A 19,450-nucleotide genomic window follows, 5' to 3' on the forward strand; every position below is an offset into this window, starting at 1 on the left:
TCGATATGTATTACGGTATGGAGTATACAGTTGTTTGATTGTCATTTTTCATTGTTATTGTTGTTGTATACACTTGTAGGGGCATCTTGAAGCTGAAAATCACAATAATAAAATAATGACACTCCACAGACTTATTCAGAAGATTAATCCGTATTATTATTTGAATTCATGCACAGGAACTTCAACTGTAGGAAATGTTCATTGAAGATAGCTGACGTTCGCAGGCGTGTGTTTGAACCCTACATGTCACGTGCTGCAAAATCGTTTTTATACATTCTCCCCTCTTACTATAACGACTTTTTTGATTCAAGACTGAAGAAAATAAAGGTTTTCTAAAAATGATATAGTTTAACCTACTCTCCATCATCTTCTTTCATGCAAACGCAATACGTTGCATCCTCTTTCCTCTCTTTTTTGACGTCTTTCTTACGGGATAGAATATCCATGACGACCTTTTCCTCTGCAAAGATTAAGACAAGTTTGTTTTATGCTTTTTAATTCTATCGAATGTTCTGTTTCTTTAAGTCAATAATTGGCCAATTGGGAATCATGTAAACTCTTAATACTTTGTAATTGATACGTTATAGAAAACAGTGTTATAAAAAATTAAGGTACAAATCTTTCCCACATGCTTTCGTAATGCCATCTTCTGGTCGTCCTGTAAACAAATGCATTGTAAAAACAAAAATATTTAAAATATGATCCCAATCGCGTGTTACATAGGACGTTATGTTTTAACAACCCAGTCTAAGAGACATCATGGAGATTATTTAGTATATTGATTTCTGTTATTACTCTGAAAAATACTCTGGTCAAGAAGAGAGAAACAGAGAATGATACAATAGTGTAAGGTAAACATTTTAACTATTCTGTTAAATACTGATATTAAATAAGATTACTATATAACTATACCTTGACGCATAGTCCCCGTAATTTCATTTGTGGTTTGTCCTAAAAACATATAAATGTATAAGAATGAAACATAAATATTTATTTCAGAAAATGCACGATTCCTATGTCACTAGTAATAATGATGCCGTCACCTGCTTTTACATCGTTATTTTAGCTATAGCTATGAAGTATTCAAGAAAAACGAACTGGGTACACCATATTCACAATCATCGTCGGAGACCCACGTTCGACCCATTCCGCTTCTCTCCATCATATGCTGGAGAGTAACGGAATGAATTAGTCGTGGGTATCAGACGATGATTCACAATAAGCTTCAACTGAACAGCCTTAAATGGATATCCCTAAGTTGTATTATAAATATGTATAAGTAATTAAATTCATTTAAATCGTGTCTTTTACATCGTCTATATTGCCTATGCAAAACCATAAGCAAAACATCTATATTATATAATTAAAAAGTTCAGTCGTGTTCAGAGCGTGTTTGCTTTATTCAACGCTATGGGAAGAAATCCGAGTTTATCCCGCGGGATGTTATTACGTCAACGCTTCGTTGCAGATGGTATAATTTAAATATTATGGTATGTAAGAGTTTGTATTTTTTTAAACATGCAGTTCTAAACACGGTATTATGTAGATTTTTTTATTTGCCTTTTCAACCACCATCACATCGTTATCTTCATCGTTTTGCAATCGCGTAAGCATCTGTTAATGAGAAAGAAAAATACGTCGTAACTGCTCAATCATGAAATATGAGCTTCAATGCCTAAGTGTGAACTTGACCTTTGAGCAAGGGACCTAGATTGATCGTGTGCCACTTTGACTAATTGTGCTTCACATTTTTGCCATGTATGTTTAAAATCCATCCATCCATTAATGACAAATAAATCAATGCACTATCTTAAAATATGACCTTGAAATGCTAGATGTGACATTGCAACTTAAAAAAAAACTGATTTCAAATAATTCGATCACAATGTAAGTTTGATATGTTTTGCAATAAAACTTGATGCATGTTCTTTAATTAAATCAATTTGTTTTCATACAGATTAAATGAATATGTGTTCCAGATAAAACAATAGGGCAACACACGAAATATATCACGACCTGATGAGGTACCTGTTCGGGTTTTCTTTGGTCCCGATCAATGATCGCCGGAAGTGTATTGTCCGTCGTGTCACCTCGCTGGTGTGTAAGGTCCCAATCAAGGATCACCGGATGAGTGTTGTTCGTCGTGTCACCTCGCTAATGTGTAAGGTCCCGATCAAGGATCACCGGATGAGTGTTGTCCGTCGTGTCACCTCGCTGATGTGTAAGGTCCCGATCAAGGATCACCGGATGAGTGTTGTTCGTCGTGTCACCTCGCTGATGTGTAAGGTCCCGATCAAGGATCACCGGATGAGTGTTGTTCGTCGTGTCACCTCGCTGATGTGTAAGGTCCCGATCAAGGATCACCGGATGTGTGTTGTCCGTCGTGTCACCTCGCTGATGTGTAAGGTCCCGATCAAGGATCACCGGATGAGTGTTGTTCGTCGTGTCACCTCGCTGATGTGTAAGGTCCCGATCAAGGATCACCGGATGTGTGTTGTCCGTCGTGTCACCTCGCTGATGTGTAAGGTCCCGATCAAGGATCACCGGATGAGTGTTGTCCGTCGTGTCATCTCGCTGATGTGTAAGGTCCCGATCAAGGATCACTGGATGAGTGTTGTTCGTCGTGTCACCTCGCTGATGTGTAAGGTCCCGATCAAGGATCACCGGATGAGTGTTGTCCGTCGTGCCACCTCGCTGATGTGTAAGGTCCCGATCAAGGATCACCGGATGAGTGTTGTTCGTCGTGTCACCTCGCTGATGTGTAAGGTCCCGATCATAGATCACCGGATGAGTGTTGTTCGTCGTGTCACCTCGCTGATGTGTAAGGTCCCGATCAAGGATCACCGGATGAGTGTTGTTCGTCGTGTAACCTCGCTGATGTGTAAGGTCCCGATCAAGGATCACCGGGTGAGTGTTGTCCGTCGTGTCACCTCGCTGATGTGTAAGGTCCCGATCAAGGATCACCGGATGTGTGTTGTCCGTCGTGTCACCTCGCTGATGTGTAAGGTCCCGATCAAGGATCACCGGATGAGTGTTGTCCGTCTTGTCACCCCGCTTATGTGTAAGGTCCCGATCAAGGACCATCGGATGAGTGTTGTCCGTCGTGTCACCTCGCTGATGTGTAAGGTCCCGATCAAGGATCATCGGATGAGTGTTGTCCGTCGTGTCACCTCGCTGATGTGTAAGGTCCCGATCAAGGATCACCGGATGAGTGTTGTTCGTCATGTCACCTCGCTGATGTGTAAGGTCCCGATCAAGGATCACCGGATGTATGTTGTCTGTCGTGTCACCTCGCTGATGTGTAAGGTCCCGATCAAGGATCACCGGATGTGTGCTCTCCGTCGTGTCAGGGTGATCCTGGGGCAATTGACCTAGACATAACATACGTATTAATGACAATCGTAAAATATTGTGGGAGTAACATATAAGTTCATTGATTGATCAAAACATATTTAACTGTAATAATTTAAGTTTAACAACTAAGCCAAAATACCTGCAGCGTGCAGCAAGCGAGCTGCGATTGATTTTCGTGCATGTAGCACATTACTTCTGGTCCAATTAAATTCCAGTGTTACTGCATTGAGGAATCTCTCTGCTAACTACAAAGGTAAACTGTATTCAATATCTCTGTGTAGTTTTGCCTCTAATCTTTATAGTAATAGCACAAACAATAAGAGATGTTTTCGTCAGAAACACAATGCCCCCAACTGCGCCGATTTGATATTTTTTTTACCTTTGACCTTGAATGATGACATTGACCTCGACCTTTCACCACTCAAAATGTGCAGCTCCATGAGGTACACATGCATACCAAATATGAAGAATACATCTAAAGCGACATAAACGTTATGAACATTTTTCGAAACCAAAACGCAAAGTGTGACGGAATTTCAGAAGGACAGACAGACGGACGGACAGTGTGATCGCCATATGCCCACCTTCGGGGGCATACAAAAGAGCCTCTGTCTGAGAAGCATCCGTCCTAATGGTCTTTGATAGCGTAATCTTTATTAAGTCAAGTTCAGGTCTGATGTTATGGGTCGATTAAGTTATAATGAACAAATGCATGATGATGTTAGTGGTTTTTTATGTAGCTACTCAATAAATGTATAAAGATAGCCAGTGGACATAGGCAACATAAGCCGTAAACATGCCAGACGGTTTATATTCAAATAAAGGATCATACTACCGGTATATGATTAAACAACTTTAGAGAAAAGATAACATGCATGCAATGTACCTCTAACACATAAACTCCACAGCTCACGCCATCAAACTGTTTTCCATGTGCTGGGGATTCAATGGACCATGACCCGGGCAGGGTTGGCTCAAGACCACTCACGTATCTTGCATGCATGAAATTACTAAAAACGATACATATTTAATTTAAAACGTCATACGGGACGAATGGAAATTACTTTTGTTGAATGTAATTGTTTTGATTTGTTTTCAGTACTTTGATATGTTAGAAAATGCACCGTGAATATACACCTTTTACTTTATATATTAAGAAACACGAAGAAACATTTAAAGAGTATGAATAACTGCAACTCATGACAGACACGCAACCATTGCTTTTAAAATACATTATATTTGACCTTAAAAATAAGTGTGATTAATTATTATTAACATATTTCTTTTGTATGTTACAATACAATCCATTGGAGTAGCAAACCACAAAATAATTAAAACCAGCATTTCTATATGGTTAGGTTTTCTAAATATCTACCGAATTTCATCATAATCATCGTAAAAACCTTCTTTTTTTGCATAAACATCGTTCTTTTGAAAGAATCTAAACGCTTGATTACATAGAGAATAATAGGTTAGTGTTGATTATAGATCAGGTTTATCATGCGAGGCTTAGAAAACAAAAAGCACGAGCCTTGGCGAGTGCTTTTTCGTTTTCGTGCCGAGCATGATAAACCTGATCTATAATCAACACTGACCTATTATTCTATTTATCCCACTTTTTATTCAGTAAACTTTTTTTATTTAAACAAAATAAGTTTTCATGAGTGTTTGTCGTACTTTGATAATGACTGTAGTGTAACCAAGGTCAGTGTATTACTCCGCGTTCCAAAAATAACCGCTGATCAAATAATCTTTTTTTTTAATCAGAATATCGTTCTGTAACAAAGTGTCGAGCGTTATTAATTACAATTTTAATCATATTGAATTGCAAATCTTAAAGTTTTATGATATCAATATGACATTAAGTTGTTATATACAAGGAACTACATTTGTTTACAACGTAGCCTAACACCACACACAATTCACTTTCGATATCAAACTATCAAGTCGATCACGAGGTGCACAATATTTGCTTCTTTGTTATAATATATGGTTATTTCGTGACGAAATAACAAAGATTACTTGGATTTAAGCTAATTATATACATTTTGAATGTTGAAAGTGGCACCAAAGAATTGTGAGGCAAAGTTGTTCGAACTAGAGAAAGACATTTGCTGGTGAAGTGACTGGGTGGGGCGAACATCAAGATCAACTTGTTCGACGGTAGACAGTGGTTGTCTAGGCTGCATTTCGGCCATAGTTTCGATGCATGAAGGTGAACAAGAGGAATCTGTTGGATTGTTACATTTACTGGACTGAGCAAGAATGAACACTTTTGCTGCTGTTCAACAGATATGTTGGAATAATTGGTTATGGACTGGACATTTTTGTGCACTGTTATGGCCATGGTTTCAGTGGGTGGAATGTTTGCATTTCAAAGTTTTTGGACCAGGAATTTGCGAACTGAGTGGTTCGTTATTCTCTTGTGCATGAGAAAGCCGGCGTCTTTTGCCATGGCCTTCAGCATCTGACCTAGCTTGTTGACACCCAATTGTTGACGTAAGAACCACTGGGATGCAGTGTCATTTGTGCGTATTACCAGGTTGAAAAGATGCTTTGAAGAAAAATCAGATGGACGCATATCCGAGTACAGCTTGTAAATTAACACAGGATTTCTTGGTCCAGACGATTGTTTTCTACGGTCAAATGGGAGCAACTCGAACTGACTTCTTCAAAGGGGAGCAACAACAACAGAACCTATTTGCATAGTGTTAAATTTACCTAATACTAGAGGTTTAAATAAAAATAAATGACAAAAAACACGTTTTTTGCTACTTTTCTTTGTTTTAAGGTCATTAAGATTGACAAACTTTTGAGATTGTTTTTATTATTGATGCACTTGGCAAGTACAGGTGACGAGGTGCGTGGGAAAAAGTAGTCCCTGTTCGGCAGTTGATGACGTCATTTCGTGCCATTGATTATAGCCTTGCCGTTGATTATAGATGAAATTTAAGAAACGGAGCTTTAATCAACCGATTTCGCTGTAAAAGTGGGATAAAAACAATTTTATGTAAAAAGCAACACATTTACATAACAGTTATTATTTTATTATATTGTTTTATTTCATTTCCGGTAAATGTTGTCGAGCTTTAAATGAAAAAAAACACAGTTAAGCCGGGGAAAAAACTAATGTTTTTCTTAAGCATGAATATACATATGTAATGAAACATAACAGGGAACAAAAACAACATCAAATATAATTCACGAAACTGTCAACGCTGACTTACAACCAATGCTGCAAAAACTGTTGCCTTGTATTTTCCACTTCTCCAAGTGGATTTAAATAAATCAATTTCTTCTGGTTTGGTATAACGATCTATCAAATAAATGTAAGTAAAAAGATTAAAATGAGATGAATCACTCGCAGTTTATTTTTGAAGACTTACTTATTTAACTATTGTAAGTTTATGTATGTGTATTGGTTTATATTGGCACGCAAAATAAATAAACAACAATTTACAAAATGAATCTGGTACAAACTTATAACATATAATACGGCTTTTTGTTGAACATGTTAAAAGTCATTGGGTGTATCAGTATAATTCTGCCATAACCATTGTATTGAAAGACTTACCACTAGAGTCCAGTGGCATTCTCCTTCATTCACTGCTCCGATACAGTATTCGTGTTCTAAAAGTCTTTGCTGCAAACATAAGATCACAAACTGCTTTCATTAGTATACCTTTTCCAGTCCTTCCCTCCAAACAATGATATGTTTAATATATAAATTCAGTAATAACCGTGACAATACTTTCATTACGATACATTTTAAATACAAATTATTAAACATCACGTTAAATATGATCTTGTTTTGTTCTTTTTTTCCACACGAAACGTACCTTTTAAAATAACTGTCGTATGTCCTAATTTCCAATAAATATTGCGGTCATGACTACGCAGTTTACATGGAATACCTGTCGATCTTGAGTGAGAAGGTGAAGATAGCAATCAATCACCTGAAAATTAGCAACATTAAATGATGAATAATGAAAAAATAAAAGGTGTTATGAAAGAACTTGTTTTAGAGGTTAACATTGACATCAAGACCAAGAATAGCACTTCAAAATCAACACCTAATATTCCTTTCCTGCCTTTCCTGCTAGATGCGCGTTTTATGCAAATTGCTCAGGTCTTAGAAGGTGTTACAGGAATGTTTTTCTTATTTGTCTGTTAGTATTCTATTGCGACAAATGCAGGGTACTAGCAAACCACATCTGTAGTCCGTAGACTGTCAACTCCAACTGACGTCCGACTGTATGGTCCGATTTGTCCGATGCATTGTTCATCGTTTCGGACTAAACCCCACATGTCGTCCACCACTATTAAATCATAAAGGCAAATTTCGAAATACAAATTATTGAGTCCAGAACGTATTAACTTTATAAATAGTTTTATTATAACTGCATAAATACATCATAAAACTCTACTATAATACTTGCAAAAGAGGCAGCATAGATGTCATAAAGAACGAATTATTGTTTACATCATGTAACCGTATTTAAGGAGCATATCGAGGATATTTTCCTAAATAGAGCCAACTATTTAAAGCAACATATTTTTTTCCATAAAATCATGAGGAACAATGCTCGATGGATTACATTGTCAATAAAAAAAGTTATAATTATTATTAACTTACGATCCCAATTGAACCTACGCCAAACATAAGCGTAATAAAAGCTAAAATAGACATTGATGTTATTTGAAGGCCAATCACTATAGCCATATACGATTTGGAATGACGTAAATAGTTGCTATTTCGCAGGTCAATCACTGTGGTCATAGATGAATGTTCATATTGATGCTATTTCACTGGTCACTGTGGCCACTTGCGACTTCTCCTTATGAATATAAGTGTTATTGCAAAGGCAGTTTACTGTGGCAATAGTCGATAAACAATAAAGAACATTATAATTGTTATTATTAATATTATACGTTTAGGGGTGTGGGAAAAAAAGATGATATTTTGTATTTTGCTTTCTTTCCAAAGACATAAATAAATTTTACCTTCTATCTTATCTATCTCGATAGTGTTCAGGTTAGGGAGGGACTCGCATGGCTCTGCTGACAATCGTTCGATTTGCAAAGCGTGTTATTTGAAATTTGACAGTTCTTTTACTTTAATATTATTTATTGCTTTCATGTACATGACACATAAGCAATGAATAGCATATAAATATAAGTTTCTGCATTTTTGTTGTCGACTTGAAAGGTCGTTGTGAGGAAAGACAAACGTATATTAAGGAAAATAACTTAACTGTAAAGATAAATGAGCAACAGCCTGTTTTTTAAGTTAACTCGCGTGTATGTATGTTATACGACAGTCGTTTACCTTCCTGAACTGAGATGTTTTCTTTGAAGAAGATACGGCTGTTGTTGCGTTTCTTACGCAACTTCAGTCTTGAAGTGTGGCGTGCGACTTGGTCTTGCCTCGTTCTTAAGACAGGTTCCTTGGACAAAGCTTCTCTAGCCTTTTTCAATGTCTCCGTCAGCGATCTCAATCCATCTCTGTCAGTCATGGTATATGACAGATCTCGAAGGTTGTCCAGTTCTTTTCGCATCTTGCTTTGCAGTACTGTTATGCTTGGCCAATTATCTGGAATATTGTCCGATAAGAACAAGGAAAATACAAAGCAATGCATGCATTAATAAAAAACTAGACCTACCACTAAAGGTGATTCATACCCCCACCAAAAACATTGAATGAAAAGGTGTTACAACAGTTGATTTAAGTTGTCGCAGTGACCTTGACCTTGACCCCAGAGATCCTCAAAGCAATCCGAGGAGAGGCATCCTTTAAATCAAGTTTCATTACAGTATGTCATATGAAATGGAAACTATAGATTGGAAAACATTTTTCTATTTTTGTCAGAGAATATATGTAAGATATGCAAAGAACATATGATAATGAATACATGAATCCAACAAACAAAAATTGTGCTAATCCGCATTTGAAATACTCACCACTAACAATTACTGGTTGAACTTCGCTGACCTCAGTATTTTCTGTTGTGGTTGATTCAGATGGCTTGACAGTATCTGTATAATAGTTACTACAATTGTGACTGAAAAAAACTCATTTGAGCATAATTATGCTTTCTAACTTAAGGGTTTTTTTGGAAAACGATAATACCTTCTTCCAAGTAAAACAATTACACTATGAAATTCTTAAAATGCTAAGAACTTACCATTACATTCGAAGCAGAAAATTACTTTGAAATCCTAAATATTTATTGCATACTAATTGATAATGAAGCAATAATAATATAATATATTATTATATGTTTTGTTTTTAACAATAATAAGACGCTGCTTTTGACCTTATTCATAGGCGTGCATTTACATAATTGTTAGCTACAGTTAACTGTATTTATTGAAGTTGAAATGCTTCTCTGTTTTATTACCTAAGACGTCGCTGTCCAAGTTAATGAATGGCGAATGTCGGTAAACGGGAGAAAGTCTTTCCCACTGTACCGTATCGCCGTTCCGCGGAACTCGAAAAATGTGCTTGCATAGCATCATTGATCGGTTGAAGTCTGCACACGAACAATGCGGAAAGTCACTCTCCCCACCAAGTGTAATTCGGTATGGTCCGACCATGTGAACATCGTCGTTATCGTCGCTGAGTGAAACTGGCGGTCTATGTTAAATGTAACAATGTATAAGTTTCCTAACATACTGTGCCCTTTCACGCGTCAATACTGTCACACAAACAGTATTTACGCATGAACGGGCGCAGTATGGCAACAACAAAATTAAGCCCCTTAAATTATATTGAAATTGCTGAAATTATTCTTCTTGAAACTGTTTATCATTAACGATTTGATGGATTTTCATGAAACTTAAAGCTCAACATTCATTCACAATGCGATAATACGATGACGACAATGCGATAATACGATGACGACAGTGCGACAATACGATGGTGACAGTACGATATGACTATCGCATTGTCGCCATCGTACTATCGCATTGTCGTCATCGTACTATCAACGATGTCCGTAACGGTATTCCGTAGTTTCATCTTACTGCGTTATTTCATGATCAATTTGCATTGACATTGAGCTGTCCACGTCAACCCCCCCCCTCCCCCCCCCCCCCCCCGTTAATTTATGGAAATAGAGGAATATTGTTGAGCTGGTTCTCAGTAACTATAATATGAAATTTGAGTGTGCATTGTTATCTGCACTAGATGATTTTTACTTACGGGCAATCTTTGGACAGTTCAATTTTCTCAATACAGTGTTTCATGAACGTTTTTGGTCGTCTATGTAGAAAGTTGGGAATGCTGGCGTTCATCTTCTTCGCTCGACCAGTCATCATCATGTTTTCTTCCTTGTACCTGAAAATATTTCGGTTTATATGTAAATCTACAGCATTTGGAAATATACAATAGCAAACTATCTTATCCATTATATTAATATGCTTATTAAAATTGAAATTGGGACGCTTTCAAATGTAAAGGTCAGAGTTGTATTTTTCGATATTAGTAAAGCCTTTGATAAAGTATGGCACAAAGGTGTATTATGTAAATTACAACAAGCAGGCATTCGAGGAAATCTTTTATCGTTTTTGTCTAATTATCTTGCTGATCGCAAACAGTTAGTAATATTACCGGGATCACATTCATCCCCTATTGAAATTCTCGCCGGAGTCCCCCAAGGCTCTATTTTAGGACCACTCATGTTTCAAGTGTATATAAATGACATTATTGCTGACATAAATGCACACATACATTTGTTCGCCGATGATACCAGTCTGTTCATGGTCGTAAATTCACCTAACACTACTGCAACCGTATTGCAATCAGATATTGACAAAATTTCCAGCTGGGCTGACAAATGGTTGGTTTGCTTTAATCCCTTAAAATCAGAATCAATGCTTATTTCTCGCAAAATAAACAAACCAAGTCATCCACCATTGAATATGCAAAACGTTAATATTCCTATTGTTGATGTCCATAAACATTTAGGCGTGTTTATGTCCAATGATTGTACATGGCATGTACATATATCTTTCATAAAGGAAAAGGCATGGGCACGAGTTCATATAATGCGTCGATTAAAACTAATGCTTGATAGAAACACTCTCGAGAAAATATATTTTTCGTTTATAAGACCACTCATTGAGTACTCGGACGCTGTTTTTGATAATTGTACGCAAAGTGAAAAAGATGAACTAGAAAAAATCCAAAACGAAGCCGCGCGAATAACATCCGGATGTACACGTCTAGTCTCATTAGAAGATCTTTATAATGAGCTGGGATGGGAAACTATCAGTCAACGAAGACGCAAAAATAAATTAATATTAATGTATAAAATGAACACGAACAATGTTCCAAACTACTTACAGTCCCTTTTGCCCGCATCAGTTGGGTCGAGTAATAATTACTCATTACGAAATTCATCACATCTCCAAACAATTCAAGCGCGAACATCTCTTTATTCAAATTCATTTCTTCCGTCCACTGTTTCTGAATGGAATAATCTTCCCGATAACGTCAAAAACGCTGAATCAATCATTTCCTTCAAAAGGCTCATTAACACAAATCGACCGATTCCTAATATTCTATTTTCATACGGCGAAAGACGATCTCAATTGTTACACACGCGCCTAAGAACAACTTGTAGTGCCTTAAACGAACATCTTTTCAGACGTAATATTATTACATCCCCGCTATGTCTATGCGGACGTCATGAAACGACGTCACATTACTTTCTCGAATGTACTCACTATGTACATATTCGCGGCGAACTTTTTAACTCAATATCCGTATATTCCGTCCCATGCATTGAAACTATTCTATATGGAAACAACACTCGCGACTACTTAACAAATACTAAAATAGCTGATGCAGTTCACAAATTCATTATTAAAAGTAAGCGATTTGATTCGTAATATGCTACAGAACAACCCTCAATCCTTTTTCTTCTTGTTTCCCTTATCAAGTCTTTCACAACTTCTCTTGTTTTCTTTCTAGAACTCTGCCAGTCTCTCGTCTTTTTCTCTTTTCAAATGTCAACCTATAACCTGCTATTCACAAATGAAACACCATAATCGGAGTTTCTCTTATTATTCTATTTATTTCCGATATTTTAATATTGTGTAATAAAAAACCCAACTATGTTCGTCTGACAACATGTAATTGTATTTGTATAGGGAGAAGAACTTTATAAGACAATGTCTTTCGTTCCAATCCTATTCAAACATGTTAACTGTATAAATGTTGTATGTAATTCTGTGTAAAACAATGTGTATTGTTTGAAATAAATATGTTTAAACTAAATGTGAAGGAAGTATCAACGTACGCAGAGTTAAACGGAACTTTCAATAGCAAAGGATACTTTTTACCACTTATTATCCACATAGATATCACCAAAAAATTAATAAAAAGCTAACTTCGCTTTTGCTTTTTCCATATACGAATAAGAATCATGGCGAAAAATTACACGATAAATCGCTGATATAATACATTATATTTACAAACCGTGTACATTTGTACAAAGTGTATACTCATTTAATTTACTGACATGACGAAGTGAAAAACTTTTGCAAAGTTACCTGTTTATTGGGAGTGACCCAAGAACAGTTTGCCAGCAAAATTAAATTGTACTCTCCAATATCTCGATAGCGATTTCGAATATTTAAAAGATAACAAAAATGGAATTAAAAACATATTAGAAAGCTGTGGCACCATACAATATATAAAAACATCAAAATGTCATGAAGAACACATCATATCAATAATGAATACAAATATTAAATGAAATGTAATTGTGTTTTAAAAACACGAATAAAAAGTTGTTATTCCGCTAACTTGGCTGAAACATTGTACAAAAGTTTATAAAATGGAATGGTTTTTGGATTCATTTTTTGAACATTCATCTATCTAAATGACTATTGAATGGCATCTGCCTTCTTAAGGGGTCTCACTGTTATGATGTATATATACATACCTTTTCAGTTTATCTGGGGAAAAACCCGTAAGTAGTTTCGCTACCATCGCGGATAGCGACAATGTTGTTTTTCCATTCAAATAGCACTGTTTGAAGGTTCTGTGGATTCTTTCCACTCCATTGTTGGTGTTTACGTTAATCGTCATAGATTTGACTCAAAAGCAGTGGACCCATTTCTGTACAGAACGATTAAAAGACAGAACTAAAGATTTGCAAAATGGGGAAAATTTTATTTTACGGGTATTTCGGATAAAGAACATCTGAGCCTCGAGTAATCGATAAAATAAATCAATTATTTGCTTCTGACTAACCAATTATGAGTGGAGGAAGGGACCTACTCATGTTAACATGCATTTTTAAAAATGGTGATCAAATAATCAAAATTGGGCATTGTTTGTCCACCTGATAATTGTATATGATGCATATGCCATTTTTTATGATGTTTTTTGTTTTCAATCATCAATATTTTAATTTATGCGTACAGGTATTTATGAATATTTGTAGTATTTTACGCAAATATTCATCTTATCTGGACAAATTGTGCATTAAAAATCAGATATCAATGATGGATATAAAGGCATAAATTGTTTGCGTCACTGTCAATTTAACAAGACTCAGCAGTGGGGAGGCTTACGACTATTGGCTTTGTTTGATTCACAAACCATTGTAGATATTTAATCATGCCACAAACAAAATACATTCGAAAGTAAAATCCATTTCAGAGATGTATATTATATTGATTTACGTTTCCGGAAGCGACTGCATTGCAATATTGAAGGGATATATATTATATCAAACCAATTTAATACAAAGCGTTTAGGGAGTCAGTTTGGCAATTGTATATGTAGAACAATACCTGCTTGCATGACAACCAGATCGTGGTCATGTATTGGCCAATGGCTGACCAAACATCTGAACGCTGCAAGGCATCTAATCCAGCATCAAAATCAGCTTCTGTAAGAGAAGACGCTAACTTTTGCAGCTGATTAAAAACTGCTCCTTTCTGTCCCACTTTATTCTTTTTGAGCCATCTGCTCCAAGACTGTGCTCGATGGAAGTCGCAGAGAAGTCCAGCTGCTTCTATTGAAAAATTAACAACAAGCCCATAAGCCACATCGCTCATCTTATCACTAATGTGGTTTGGAAGATTTAGTTGCTACGGGTACCTCTGTTTCACACAAAGTCGTAGCAATCTTGCTTAAACAAGAATAAACAAGAAATGTTTGTGAAACATGTATGCCCCATCCCCCACCAAAAAAAAAATCAACAAACTTAGGATAAAAGTGTCAAACGAGTACTTAATTTATCACTCAAGACACAATTTTTATATCATAGAAATGTATTAAAATTGGGCATTGTGACCTTCAACTTCTTGTCTGCTATTTTTGTACAGCAACATCATTTTTCGTACAGCTATATTAATCTTTGTACAGCTTTATCGTGACGGCAACTTCCTAAACAATGGGGGAGACATAATGCGTTTGCCCCGTTAAACAAGCTCTAGATAATTAATTAAAAGAAACTATATGCCTCTGTCGTTTTGCTTTGCATTCACATACCCTCTTAATTAATGCCCTTTCTGTGAAATAACAAATTGCTCACTCTCTACGGAAGCCTTTCCACTCATCACATAACTAACAAAACTAACAACCAACCAGGAAACAATATGCACATGGCATGCATCTCTCTCATCCATGTCTGTCATGAAATGCTTAGGGCTCCAATTCGGATTTTGGTCCTTTATGATCTGAAGGGCCACTTGCTCAGACATGGAATTCTCCTCTTATGGAATGAAGCAGGCCACCACCTGATAGTCGAAGTTGGTTTTGACCACCAGGAAGAAAAGTGGCAAATGCTACTTAGTGGTCCTGTAGGTGGCATTTAGAAGAGTCATTGTGTTGCCATACCGTTCCAACAGAGTTTTCATACCACTCGACTGGTACACAAACAGGAACCTCTGCAGCAAAATAATTAAAACATCATAATTTAAGGTACATTTTGTATGAGTAACATGGAAATGCTGAGCAAATATTCTCAATAGTTAGCATGAACGGGGAACACGAGGATCATTTTTGCCAAGTACACGGTGCATAACCATATCGGTCCCCCTCTCGGATGAAACGCTATATCGGTATCCCTCTCGGATGCGGTACCGGTCATTCTCGGATAAAACCATGGTTCTGTGTGGATGGTCATCCACAAAACAACAATTTATTGTTAAAAGGGAACACGGGTCATTCAAAGTAAGTATCGCACGAAACATAATAACCATTCTGCTTACTTGTTATATGTTTCTTTTCTTTGCTTTGTTAGTGATTACTTATATAAGCGACACAGTCGAGGGAAGTCCCGCTATTGAATATGAGTTTAAGTATTGTTTACTGTATATTTTTTGCGTTTTCAAATCAAATATCTGATCGCCTTGATTAAATAAGTTGTATAAAATAATGGTAGATATGAATTAAAACGAGACCAGACCCTTGAAATTGTCAAAAATATTGAAAATCTGTGCTTGAGCAATTTCAGGAATTTAACATTCAACATGCAAATTAATATTATCGTATTTATATATGTCTATATATGTACTAAATTGTAAAGGGCGTACCGACGGCAATACAATATTTAATTTCAGGAATTAATTTATGCATTCAAAGTATTTACTAAATGATCGCTTAAAACACAAACCTCGTTTTTACAGATTATTTTACAAACAAAAAATATTACTAGAAATTATATTATATTTTATAGAATAAAAAAGTAAATATAACGCTCTCCTCAATGACTTAAATACTCGTTTTTAAAAATGCATGCCTGCATATAGTGGAAATACCGTCGATATGCCCCTTCAAACTGAGACCTGTGTATACTTCTTTGTTTATAAAACAATCGATTAGTATGATTTCCTGTTTCAAGCAAAAACGATAATTGTTATATTAATGTGTATACAATAGTTGTAATATATACTTCAATACAATCTGGTTGAAGATGTTAAAGACGTTATGCAAGTTATTAGTTATGCGCGGGGCACCACCCCTAACTCCCCATAGCAGTATCTTAAGCCGAATTTCATTTTCTGAAAAGTATAATTATGAAGCAAATTTTACAAATTAACATCCTCCGCAAACGATTGTTATTTATTTAGAATTGTAAAGCAGACGAAAACTCGCGTGCACACCGCCGGACTATGCTATTCATACGCATATTAAACTGAAAAACAAATCCTCAAAGTTTTATTAATTAAATGCCTATAGCTCTGAAATGTCCAAGTCATCCTTGCAAAACTTCTTTAAAAACCACCAAAGTACGAAAGAACAAATTAATTTCAAATTTCATGAAATTCCATACAACAGCTTAATAAAAAGATAGTTCATCAGCTTCAATCAATTAAGGGGCCAGAACTTTAGAGTTGATCGCTACACAAGTTGGAAGCGCAATGCTTTAATATGAGCCGCGTTCTGGGGAAACTGGGCTTAATGCATCTGCGTAAAGTGTGTACCCGGATTAGCCAGTGCAGTCCGAACAGGCTAATTATGGACGATTCTTTCCGCTTTTATGATTTTTTTCGTTTAAAGGAAGTATCCTGTAAACGAAAATCCAGTCAATACGGAAAGTGTCGTCCCCGATAAGCCTGTGTGGACTGCACAGGCTTATCTGGGACGACACTTTCCGCTTTCTTTGATTTTTTCGTTTAAAGGAAGTCTCCTGTGAACGAAAATCCAGTCTAGACGGAAAGTCTCGTCCCCGATAAGCCTGTGTGGACTGCACAGGCTAATATGAGACGATAGTTTACGCATATGCATTTAGCCCTGTTTTCCCAGAGCGAGGCTCATATAATGGTTTACATTCAGTTTAAAGTTCATGAAACTTTAAACACAAATTACTAAGAAACATCTCGGGACGGACATATGCCTCAATTTCAATCAATTTAGGGGCCATAACCCTGGACTTGCCTAGCCAAATCCGTCGAACCATCCTCTTGCACTACTGCAGAATGATCAAATATAACTCAATGGTTTAGGAGATGTTGGAAACTGTTGCCTTCAAAAATGTATTTTTGGATCCTGTGAACTACTTCTTCAGTGGACCGGTATGATTGATGATAACTTTAAGGGCTACACCTAAGAATCATTCCTATAAAGTTTAAGCATATTGCTTTATGAGGAGATGTTGTTTAAAGATAGTAAATACGTTTCCACATAACATGTTTTAAGAGCTCCATATTGTAGAGGTCCTTTCAAGGATCATTCCTATGAGGTTTCACCAACATTCGCTTACTGGTTCAAGAGATGTCTTATAAAAGGTGCGGACAAAAAAAAGACTAAGGCCGGTCACAAATGCTAATCCGGAGCACAGAGTGATAGTGTGAGCTAACAAGAGGAATTGTTGAAGGCCTGTAAACACGCATGCGCCAGTTGGAGAATAAACTTAATTAACATGTAAGCATTGTAAACCAAATTCTTATTACATTGTACTCTTATATATAAACAAAAGGGACCTATATCGCTCACCTGACATTTTTTCTACAGACTGGAACTCTATTCCTTGCCGCTTCAAAGTAGATTTTTTAAGTTTCAGTTTCAACTACAAACATGTTGGGACACATTTGCCCCTGGTTAGGGCAACATTTTGATATCAGAAATCTAGTTTAAACAATCTTGATAGAGGTCCACCAGATGATGTTTCATGTCTAATATATATGCTCTATAGATTTTTTTAAAGTTCTCTCCATATAGATATATAGTGCAAACACATTTGCCAATTTGAAACCATGGCATAATTTTAACAATCTTGATAGAGATCCACTAGATGATCTTTCATGCCAAATTGCTCTTGGCCTCGTTGTTTGGGAGATTTTTTTTTAACGTTTTTACTATAAACATATCAGAAAAACACATTTGTCATCCTGTCTGGCTCAAATTTTGACCCAAGTGGCATAATTTGAAAATCTTGGTAGAGATCCACCAGTCTTTGGAAGATGTTATTTAAGTGAAACATTTTTTACATACGACGCACGACTGACGACGCACGACGGACAAAGACCGGTCACTTTGTGCTCAGGTGAGCTAAGAATGGTAAATAGGATATAAACAAGCAAAATCTACTAAACACATGCATTAGTGTTCGGTGAAATAGTTTCTGTTCAGCTCCTACAATTACGCATATACGAAATGTCTTTTGCGAGATAATTACTAAATATATATGGAATGAAACATGTTGGAAAGGAAAGCAAATATTTAGTTCATTTTTTAAAAGAACAATTTTTAAGTAATTTTTTTGCAACCAATTTAATACTCCTTTCATTGATACATGTATGTAAGGTATAAACATGCATATTAGAAGTGGTCATTAACACAAATAAAAAACAATGTGTCCAAAAACAAAAATAAAGAAATATTAACACATTTAAACAAAAGAGAAATTTCACTTTGCTTCTGCAGACTATATATTATTGTTATTTTTATATACCAAGTAAGTGAAGAGAACTACTGCTGGCACATCTTCTGGACAATGGATCTTCTTACTTCGGTACATAAAAACAAAGTATCTTCGTATACCTTGCCTAAACATTTTATTCATGTTTAAACTATGTTTAATTATGAAACTCCAGAAACATTATCAATCAATATGAAACAGTGTTGGCACATTCTCAAAGTCAACACTTACAAGTATCTACGTCTTTGCTGTTTTCACTGTAGTCCTTTGACTTCTATGTCGGCATATAACTTATCTACAATAGAAGTTCCTAGTTTCCTTCCATTTCCTTGCTATAGTGTGAGGATGTTATTTGTTTATCCAAGAAATCCAAAAGAGACTAATACTCCCAGTATCCTGACTATACAGTAATAGTGTCCTTATGTCTATATGTGATTCATAATATCCTTCTATCTTGGTTTCATGTTTTCCATTCTTCTATCTTTTGGTTTATCCTATTATCCGCCTTGCATCCTCCTCATGTGATTATCCTCCTTGCATCCTCCTCCTGTGATTATCCTCCTTGCATCCTCCTCCTGTGATTATCCTCCTTGCATCATCCTCCTGTGATTATCCTCCTTGCATCATCCTCTTGTGATTATCCTCCTCCTGTGATTATCCTCCTTGCATCATCCTCCTGTGATTATCCTCCTTGCATCCTCCTCCTGTGA

The 19,450-nt window shown here is 36.2% G+C and overlaps 2 protein-coding genes across 2 annotated transcripts; both read right to left on the minus strand.

The window, feature by feature from the left end:
- Positions 1-24: 24 nt before the first annotated feature.
- On the minus strand, positions 25-7,002 carry LOC127862294 (uncharacterized). The gene is made up of 10 exons (XM_052401368.1): positions 6,929-7,002; positions 6,582-6,670; positions 4,241-4,364; positions 3,494-3,599; positions 2,811-3,371; positions 2,211-2,750; positions 2,029-2,090; positions 913-951; positions 629-658; positions 25-460 (listed from the first exon to the last, which is right to left on the minus strand). Exons 3-10 carry the CDS (start codon positions 4,355-4,357, stop codon positions 374-376), a joined length of 1,542 nt encoding a protein of 513 aa, XP_052257328.1. The 5' UTR covers positions 4,358-4,364; positions 6,582-6,670; positions 6,929-7,002; the 3' UTR covers positions 25-373.
- LOC127862300 (uncharacterized) lies at positions 6,977-12,010 on the minus strand. Its single transcript, XM_052401375.1, has 7 exons — positions 11,702-12,010; positions 10,559-10,693; positions 9,756-9,991; positions 9,316-9,390; positions 8,684-8,947; positions 7,194-7,673; positions 6,977-6,997 (listed from the first exon to the last, which is right to left on the minus strand). The coding sequence occupies exons 2-6, from the start codon at positions 10,675-10,677 to the stop codon at positions 7,555-7,557; spliced, it is 813 nt and encodes a 270-aa protein (XP_052257335.1). The 5' UTR covers positions 10,678-10,693; positions 11,702-12,010; the 3' UTR covers positions 6,977-6,997; positions 7,194-7,554.
- Between the last annotated feature and the right edge of the window lie 7,440 nt (positions 12,011-19,450).

The sequence above is a fragment of the Dreissena polymorpha genome, chromosome 16 (genome assembly GCF_020536995.1).
Source record: "Dreissena polymorpha isolate Duluth1 chromosome 16, UMN_Dpol_1.0, whole genome shotgun sequence".
Lineage (NCBI taxonomy): Eukaryota > Metazoa > Mollusca > Bivalvia > Myida > Dreissenidae > Dreissena > Dreissena polymorpha.

What these genes read in the sequence shown, in the direction of transcription:
- LOC127862300 (XM_052401375.1), bottom strand. Translation starts at nt 10,677, where the DNA reads ATGATGATGACTGGTCGAGCGAAGAAGATGAACGCCAGCATTCCCAAC. An exon ending in TCAACCAGTAATTGTTAGTG is followed by an intron (nt 8,948 to 9,315) that starts GTGAGTATTTCA and finishes ACAATATTCCAG; the next exon opens with ATAATTGGCCAAGCATAACA. An exon ending in AAACATCTCAGTTCAGGAAG is followed by an intron (nt 7,674 to 8,683) that starts GTAAACGACTGT and finishes ATGATTTAATAG; the next exon opens with TGGTGGACGACATGTGGGGT.
- LOC127862294 (XM_052401368.1), bottom strand. Translation starts at nt 4,357, where the DNA reads ATGCATGCAAGATACGTGAGTGGTCTTGAGCCAACCCTGCCCGGGTCA. An exon ending in TCGCTTGCTGCACGCTGCAG is followed by an intron (nt 3,372 to 3,493) that starts GTATTTTGGCTT and finishes TGTTATGTCTAG; the next exon opens with GTCAATTGCCCCAGGATCAC. An exon ending in GGACCTTACACATCAGCGAG is followed by an intron (nt 2,751 to 2,810) that starts GTGACACGACGA and finishes CACATCAGCGAG; the next exon opens with GTGACACGACGAACAACACT.